The sequence below is a fragment of the Notothenia coriiceps genome, unplaced genomic scaffold (assembly GCF_000735185.1).
Source record: "Notothenia coriiceps isolate Sejong01 unplaced genomic scaffold, NC01 NC01_scaffold00008049, whole genome shotgun sequence".
Lineage (NCBI taxonomy): Eukaryota > Metazoa > Chordata > Actinopteri > Perciformes > Nototheniidae > Notothenia > Notothenia coriiceps.
Genome location: NW_011340750.1, coordinates 249,360 through 258,788, shown reverse-complemented (window position 1 = coordinate 258,788; position 9,429 = coordinate 249,360). Strand labels below are relative to the sequence as shown.

The following is a 9,429-nucleotide window of genomic DNA, read 5'->3' as shown; positions in this document are numbered from 1 at the left end:
GAAACATTTTCATTATTAAGATTTTTTTATTTTTAACCTCTTTTTGCTTTTCTCTTTCTTGATCCTCCTTAGCAACTGTCATTACAGTCCTTGACAGCGGTCTGTACTACTGGATTAACAACGTGTCACATGTTCTGAATTGACCAATCAAAACTTTATTTAGCCTCCGTATTGTTTATGGTTGAATGTGGGCCGCGAAGAAAAATCTGATTCTTAAGTGGGCCCTGAGTTGAAAAAGGTTGGGAACAGCTGCTCTAGATGAATGCCAATGTTCATATATTTCAACTGGGTGTGAAAATAAGCAACCGTTTGCTGTAAGCTAGCAAGTTGGCTTGTTAGTATGGAAGCCCATTTTCAGCACTGGGAGGAAAAAATGTATCCTGTAAGACATTATGATCACTTGGTATCTCCTTATTGTTACTATCTAAATTTGACTTAGTATCTTATTTGTATGACTTACTATTTGATTGTATTTTACTTACAATATTATTTTTCGCTTTTTCTTTCATTATTATGACTTGAAACAGTGTCATTATTATGATGATATTTATCATGATTTCAGCCACAGACTCATCCCTCCTCGGCACAGCACCAAGCGCCTCGGACAGTCCTTTGTGCCTGTAGCCATCAGGCTGCACAACAAGGGGTCAACAATCTGACACAATTACTGGACATAAAATACACACTGCACACATTCATGTAAATATATCTAATATGTATATGACCCAACATATATGTTCATTTTAATTCATCTCTTATTTCATAGTTTTTTATCATTTTTATTTTTATCTTTGATTTTATCTTTAATCTTATTAATCTGTGTGAATCTGTGCTGTCCTGTTTTTCATTCTTACCCTGTTGCTGTTAAACTACTGCATTTTCCCACTGGGATTAATAAAGGTCCATCTTATCTTATCTTATTTCCAAAATAACGGCTTGCCATCTCAATATTTTCACTTTGTATCTCATGACTATGTTTCTCTGGACCGCTGGCCAGCACACAGCTCCACCACCAAGAGCGCTCTGATAGTTATTCATAATAATGAAAAAGTAAGTCATAATGAAGCAGGGAAAGCCAAAATGAAGAGACAGTAAAAGTGATATTAATGACATATTGACTGTGGCTGTGAGGGAGTGTGGTCGTCTTTCAACCAGAAGGTTGTGGGTTTGATCCCAGCCCATGCAGTCAACATGTCGATGTATCCTTGGGCAAGATACTTAACCCTGAGTTGCTCCCGATGGCATGGCCAATGGTGTGTGAATGTGTGTGAATGTTAGGTCCTAGAGTAAGGTACACTGCTCTGTATGAATGGGTGTGAATGGGTGAATGACATGTAGTATGTAAAGCGCTTTGAGGGGTCTTAAAGACTGGATAAAGCGCTATATAAGTACAGTCCATTTACCATTTACATATTAAGGGTATATCTGTCCTCGTATTGACAAAAAAAAGTCTTTGCTTTGTTTATAATCGGCACTGACTCTTGACATACTGTATCCGTCTGGAGCTGCTGATCATTAGCTGTTGCTTTGAGTTGGACACGTTTGTACAGTTATTGTTCAGAGCTTTTTCTCTTAAATTAATGCAAACCAATGCCAGCTTAAAACATGTGCAATGAGACTACATGAAACTGAAAAGTAAAAGGCTGGAAAGGCTTAAAGACATTTGAAGATTGTAAGGGAAATTGAGGAATCATTATAAACTCCACTGTATGGGTTTTTGACTTTGGGGCAATCCCTTTAATTATTTTTAATCCATTGCTTGTATATAAAGTATTGATTTTAGCATCAACCTACTTGTCCCTTGGGTGCTATTATAGTTAAAGAGTTTATTTTTTGGCTCTGGGTAAGCGCCTGTCCTCTAACAAACAATACATTTCTATTGTATTGAATGTTTAGGACCTTTGGTGTATTTAATACATAAAAATAGTCGAAATAGATGTTGACAAGAGAAGATAATATAAAGGTGACCATAAACTTCCAGAAAAGCTTGAATGTAGAAGGTTCTAGAAATCCCGTTTGCTAAATGAAACCCCATGTGATTAACACGTATTTCATTAATGCCATGTAAAAAAAACACACAGCATGTTTCTTGACCCTTTTACAGAGGTTCAAACTATATATTTTATTTATATATTTGTTCATATAGTCTTGAATGCAATATATTTTTCAACCACTAGATGGAACTAACTCATAAAACCAAGAGTCCGTTGTGGATGAGCTACCAAATAACATTAATAAGGATATTGGCTTTGATGAAAAAATGTGCTTAATATTAAACTATATAATTGGAGCAGTGGGTTTGCTGTATCTGTATCAGTGATTTCACAAACAATTGAACACTTAATGCCAAAGTGGTTTTAGGCAGAGTGTTGCAAATACTAACTTTTAAATGCAACGCTTTTAAAAGTTAGTTTATCTTGGCCTATGGTGAAGTGTGACACCTGTCAGCCAAAGGTTCACACTATTCCGCTCTAAGAAAGATGGTTGTATTCGGGAAAATATTGCAGCAAAGGAAGACATCTACCAACTTAACATCACTGCAAACAATATATGATTTAAATCAACATCTTATAAAAATGGAAATGTTCTCAAAACCTTTGGTAGACCTCAATGAAGGCAAAGCACTTTAGCAAAACAATAGAGCAGAGTGAACAAAGGTCTCCACTTTTTCACTTTTTCTTAAAAAGGATTCCACTTTATTAACTTGAAAGACCTATGGAGGTATAACTGGCTTTATAACATAGACAATGCATTCTCATGATAAAAAACAATTAAATAATAAATGGTAGAAGCTGAACTATGAGGAGTAAATGAAAATACTTTAAAGTAAGGACACCTGGGCACAAGCCCCATTACTTCCACCTGTTTCCAATCAAAATGTCAGGAATTGCTGGGATTGGCTCTTAGAACAGAACAGGTTAAAACAATTGCAAGCTTCCTACCAGAGCACCACTGTGTAAGGACGTCAAACTTTTTGTGTTGAGGCACTTCAGTTTGTGTTTTGATATTTTATCTGGATAAAACCATGGGGCTTGTTCTTCGGTAACTTTGACGTGGCTTCTTCTGCTTTCAACATTATAGGCCTACACTAAAATTACTCGTGTCTTTCTTTTTTTTAGGTTCTGCTATGGCTGCTAGTTATTGGAGAGCTTCAGGCAAGTATTACATTTAAGACAAAAGGTTAAAATAACACTCATTATGCAAAGTTCAAAAGTATTGTCTTTTTATAACCAAGTTTACAAATCTAATGATTTGCTCAAAACATATGATTAATCGACTTCATGATAAAACAGAAATTGATCTTAGGTTTTTCAAAACCTAAGATGGGCTGGTTAGGTTGACCTTTGTAATCCTTTCTCGACAGTTCCCTGGCTATTTACGCAGAAGCTCGTCCACAGCCAGCATGGCCCGGCCCCATTTTGGGGATCCAGTCCCAGCAGCCCGGCTACCCGCCCCATCCTGAGGCCCAGCAGCCCGCCTACCTGCCACGTCCTCAGGCCCAGCAGCCCACCTACCTGCCACGTCCTCAGGCCCAGCAGCCCGGCTTCCCGTCCCGTCCTCAGTCCCAGCAGCCCGCCTACCAGCCCCTTCCTCAGTCCCAGCAGCCCGGCTTTCCGTCCCGTCCTCAGTCCCAGCAACTCACCGCAGCCCCGTACTCAGTCCCAGCAGCCCGCCTACAAGCCCCGTCCTCAGGCCGAGCAGCCCGGCTTCCAGGCCAAGCCCCGTCCTCAGGCCCAGCAGCCCGCCTACCAGCCCCCTCCTCAGTCCCAGCAGCCCGGCCCGGCGTCCCGTCCTCAGTCCCAGCAGCCCAGCAACTCACCGCAGTCCCTTCCTCAGTCCCAGCAGCCCGCATACCAGCCCCTTCCTCAGTCCCAGCAGCCCGGCTTCCCGTCCCGTCATCAGTCCCAGCAGCCCAGCAACTCACCGCAGCCCCGTCCTCAGTCCCAGCAGCCCGGCTTCCCGTCCCGCCCTCAGTCCCAGCAGCCCAGCAACTCACAGCAGCACCGTACTCAGTCCCAGCTTCCCGTCCCGTCCCCAGGCCCAGCATCCCGGCTTCCCGTCCCATCCTCAGTACCAGCAGCCCAGCAATTCACCGCAGCCCTGTACTCAGGCCCAGCAGCCCGGCTTCCCGTCCCGTCCCCAGGCCCAGCAGCCCGGCTTCCCGTCCCAGCAGCCCAGCAACTCACTGCAGCTCCGTCCCCAGGCCAAGCTCCGTCCTCAGCTGGGCTACTAGGCCAAACCCACCCACCCAGCCAGCCAGCCGGCTACCAGGCCGTGCCCAGGCCGTGCCCAGGCCAGCTACCAACCCAGTGGCAGTTTTGGCTCTCAACTTCCTGCCAAGACTGAAGCTACACCAAGAGAGGTTGAACAGGGTGAGTTTCCATCTCAGTAAAAAATCGCAAGTTGCAAATGCAGTTTCTGAGTTGATGCTTGGTTCTCATGTTATTGGGTTTTTCACTTTCAGAATGGGACCCATCTCGACTTGGAAACTAAAGGTGTTTTTGGCTAAAACTGAAGGTAATTTAAAGTAAATTACTTTTAACAGAAAAACAAGCTTATACCATCTTTGACGCCAACAGCCACATATTTATGGTTAAGGCCACTAATTTCCTGACCCTTGCTATTTCAGATTTCTTGGAAGTGTTTCAACTGACTGGCCTCGATAAACTAACACTCGCCTGCACAGTCTTTAAAGAAATAAATGCATTTTACACTGATGGAAATCAAAAGTGTTGTCTTTTCTTTTTTACTCTCTAAAGGCAGAAATGTCATTGACATTAAATATTGGGTTTAAAAAACGCTAACATTTGCTAAATACATATGACATCCTGTATAATTCACACCCACTTCCTGTATCTTTGACGAACAAGGTGGGAATACATAATGAATCTATTTAGACTAGGTCGATTGAGGCTTCATGTCCAAGTCAGGAGAAACTTGGTGTGTGACAATGTATGCGATTTCAGTAAATGTTTTCTCTGGACTCACACGGTTGATTTGAACTATTTTCATTACATCAACACTTAGGCGAACATTAACCATGTACAGGTCTGTATTTTGCGAGCTGTTCCAAATTCCTATCTTTACTGCAGCACGTGAATGCAGCATAAGAGCCGCCCCGCTCTGCCAGATTTTTCAGCTGGTAGGTAGTTAGTCGGTGTTTGCCAGTGACAGCCATCCCTGAAACCACCAGGACCCTCTGGATTTTCCACCTTGTCCTCACATCTGTAAAAAAAAAGAAGAATGACACGTTGCAATGAAGCGGAAAGAAAAGGTTTTTTAAGAGTAGTCTTCATGACTGCTGTGCAACAGGCAACTGGGCTGCAAACTCACTGAAGGCTCATCGGCTTTGGAGGAACTGTTGCACAAAATCCCGCTGCGATGTCCCTGCTGTGTGTCCGAGGTAAGGTCTGACTTTATAGCTGCAGGTTCTCCTTTTTATTCCTTCCTTTTTTGTATTATTAATTCAAAATAGAAATATTCCGGCAACAAAGTATGAGCTTGTTGTGCTTGCATTTAATGATTTGATGGAGGGGGGGAAAGCAGTTCAATTAATCCTTTTGAACAAATGTCAAAGCAAATTGTATATTGGCCTACCACAGTGTTGATAGTTTCACCTGCCTCATTCCACCACTAACATGTTGGTGATAATGTGAATCGGTAGAGATGCATAACACTTATTTCTCTTTAGACATCCAGCAACATGTGGGCAGCAACCCTTTTGAATTGACCCTTTTTAGCTGTGTTTAATTTCCTTGATTGGATAAGTCATTTCTTACACTATAGCTTCTTCAATAGCCTGTGTTATTTACTTTTCACACACATTTCAAAACATTCTAATTTTAGCCTCAAATATGTAAGTTTTCATTCTAAAAAATCTTTAAAGATATTATATTGAACTGTGAGAAACTTTTTGCTATTTTCTGACATTTTATTGATCAGCATTATATAAAAGCCCTTCATTGCAGCCCTACTTTTTGGTAATTAAGAAAAGGTTTACTTAAAATGTCCTCAGGTCATATCCTGGTAACTTTTAAAATGATCATATCTAAAGGGTTTATTTTCAACATAAATATATTTTTAGACATCACATTGTTAAACAAGAAAATACCTATAGTACTATCAAGGCCGGATTAGTACCTCCAGGGGCCCCTGGGCACTGAGAGCTCAGGGCCCCCCAACCCACGTACCAACACGTAACAACACGCCTACCCAAAATGACCAATATTTTAAATTTTCATTCAATCTGGCATGTCAATTGCACACCTCTTCGTCAAAAGCAGGGACGCAGCTACATAGTTCAACCAAAGTAGGTCTAGCCTTTGCCTTTTCAGTCAAAAAACACAAGACAAGGATACAATGATAAGATCTCAAGAAGATAGGTTAAAAATGCCAAAATACTGACCTGGCTGCTGTGCAAGTACACAAGAGTTATATTTGTCACCAAACATCGAGAGTTAAAAAGTAAAAACCATGTCGAGAAAGTATGTGTTGCTCAATAAGTGTCCGTATGTGAGTAGATATTGTGCTGTACGTGTGGAGGAGAGAGAGTGTGTGTGAGAGCAGTATTTGTGTGATGTAAGCAATCTTTTTTAATAAATCGTTCACTGATGGCCCTCTCTTGCTCAAGTGAGCCCGAGCAGTAATATTGATATATAGCACATATTGCTGTAAGTCATCATTGAACAATGATAATAACACTTATCTTCGTACTTTGACAATATGTGTCTGATACTTAACTCAATGTTGAAATGTGAGCGACATAATAACACACTGTAGCTCTATGCACTGTATGTTTATATATGCAGTCCACAATCCCTTGATTACATTAAATATATAATAGGGATGCACCCGAATATCTCGGCCGCCCGAAAATTATCGGCCGAAAATGGTTAAAAGCCCTTTCGGCTTTCGTAGCACCGAAAAAAAATATCACCGAATGTCAGAGAACAGGTTTACGTTGGTAAGCTACACGTGTTGTTGTATGACGTAATCAAACGCGGCGACAAGCACGGCGCGCGACCATGCTCGCGGCTGGCTTCCACAGCCAACATGTCTGCGCTTGGAGATATTTAAAAAATCAGAGAAAGAGGCGGCGGATTGCCATTTTAAACGTGTTCAGCTGACATTTCTCGAGGGGGGTACACTGCAAAGACTTCACACACTCGGTACTCCACCACTCAATCAAACACCCGGACAATATGCGGAGTAAGATCAAATCACAAGCCTGACAGCGAGAGACCTGTTCAGCGCTGCCTCTCATAGTGCTTGATGAAGAAGAGGAAGACTTTGGCTGATAAAGCGAGAAGCACTGTTCATTAAAAGAACCCCACTTTTCCTTAATAATAGACATGTAGAACTAGATAAGCGTATGATAAACAGACTTGTCTACTTATTAAGAGAAAAGTGGAGGTATTTTTAATGAACAGTAGCTTCTCTGCTTTATCAGCCATAAGTCTGTTCCTCTTCTCATTAAAGCCTAGAGGCAGCGCTGAAAGTCTCTCGCTGTCGTGTTGTGATTTGATGCTTACTCCGAATTTGATCGGGTGTTTGATTTCAAGTGGTTGAGTACCGAATGGTTTAAGTCGTTGCATGTACACCCCCTCGAGAATGTCAGTGAACCGTTTACAAATCGCAATTCCGCGCCTCTTTCTCTGATCTTTTTAAATATCTCAAAGCGCCAGACATGTGGCTGTGAGCCAGCGCGAGCATGGTCCCGCGCCGTGCTGTCGCCGCGTTTGATTACTCATCACAACACCGTTATTTTACAAACGTAACCCTGTTCCCTGATTCGTGATATTGTTGTCGGTGCTAAAAAGCCGAAGGGCCTTAACAATTTTCGGCGATAATTTTCGGCGCCGAATATTCGGTGCATCCCTATTAAATATTAAGAACAAGGGCAGGGGGACAGCTAAAAAACCCTGTGTCAAGTGTGTTGGGGTCCATCACATTTCACAACTTGGTTAAGATACTGACAAATATTGGTCAGTAGAAGATAAAAGGGTTTTATGCATGTTGCCTTGATGATTGTATGTTGTATATTTAATATTTGTGCCCAGGGGCCCAGTTTTTTTTCTGTGAGCAGAAGAGCGGCCTCAGTGAACGATTGTATTAAAAAAACTATTGCTTCACTCACACAAATACTCCACACACACCTCTCCTCTCCACTACACACATATCTATCACATACTGATGCAACTTGTAGTTGAGCACACCATACTTTCATGACATGTTACTTTGTACCTCGATGTGTGACAATATGATCCTTGTGTACTTGTACAGCACAGCAGTCATATTTTGGCATTTAACCTGCTTCTGGAGATCTTATCACTTGGATCCTTGTCTGTGATTTTTGGACTGAAAGGGCAAAAGGCTAGACATACTTGGTGAACTATGTAGCTGCGTCCCTGCTTTTGACAGAGGTGGCATTACATGCCGATTGAATAATTAAAATATTGGTCATTTTTGGGTAGGCGTGTTGTTACGTGTTGGTACGGGTTGGGGGGGCCCTGAGCTCTAGTGCCCAGGGGCCCCTGGAGTAACTAATCCGGCCTTGGTAGTAATATACGGTATTTTTGTAACAATGTGATTGGTCTAAAAATATATTTATGTTGAAAATAAACCCTTAGATATGAATGCGTTAAAAGTTACCAGGATTATGACCTGAGGACATTTTTAAGTAAACCTTTCTTAATTACCAAAAAGTAGGGCTGCTGAGGCTTTGTCATATAATGCTGCAATAAATGTCGAAAATAGCAAAAAGTTTCTCAACAGTTCAATAAATATCTTTAAAGATTTTTTAGAATGAAACTTACATATTTGAGGCTAAAATTAGAAGGTTTTGGAAATGGTGGTGGAAAAGTAAATACACAGGCTATGAAGAATATAGTGTGAGAAAGACTTACCAATCAAGGAAATTAAAACATCAGCTAAAAGGGTCAATTCAAAAGGGTTGCTGCCCCACATTTGCTGGATGTCTAGAGAAATAGTGTTAATGCAACTTACCGATTCACATTATCACCCAACATGTTAGTGGTGGAATGGCAGGTGAAAATATCAAACTGTGGTAGGCCAATATAAATTTGCTTTGAATTTGTCAAAGGATTAATTGACTGCTTTCTCCCCGCCTCCATCCAAATCTTAAATGCAGCAGCACAACAAGCTCATACTTTGTTGCCAGGAATATTTCTATTTGAATTAAATATACAAAAAAGGAAAGGATACAAAGAGAAACCTGACAGCTATAAAGTCAGACCTTAACCGACACCAGCAGGGACATCGCAGCGGATTTTGTGCAACAGTTCTCCAAAGCCGATGAGCCTTCAGTGGAAGTTGCAGCCAGTTGCCTGTTGCACAGCAGTCATGAAGACTATCTTAAAAAACCTTTTCCTTTCCGCTTCATTGACGTTGTCATTACCTCTCAACAAC

At 41.4% G+C, this 9,429-nt stretch overlaps 2 protein-coding genes across 4 annotated transcripts in view; one reads left to right on the top strand and one right to left on the bottom strand.

The window, feature by feature from the left end:
- Positions 1-9,429, bottom strand: part of glg1a (golgi glycoprotein 1a) — a 170,534-nt gene that overhangs the window by 72,504 nt on the left and 88,601 nt on the right. The window lies entirely within an intron of this gene.
- On the top strand, positions 2,961-4,718 carry LOC104944412 (extensin-like). Of its 2 annotated transcripts, XM_010769936.1 has the most exons (5): positions 2,961-3,042; positions 3,120-3,155; positions 3,365-4,373; positions 4,466-4,518; positions 4,631-4,718. In XM_010769936.1, the coding sequence occupies exons 2-3, from the start codon at positions 3,128-3,130 to the stop codon at positions 4,345-4,347; spliced, it is 1,011 nt and encodes a 336-aa protein (XP_010768238.1). In that variant the 5' UTR covers positions 2,961-3,042; positions 3,120-3,127; the 3' UTR covers positions 4,348-4,373; positions 4,466-4,518; positions 4,631-4,718. The 2 variants fall into 2 exon arrangements, with proteins under 2 accessions (XP_010768238.1, XP_010768239.1); XM_010769937.1 differs by having other exon boundaries at positions 2,973-3,155.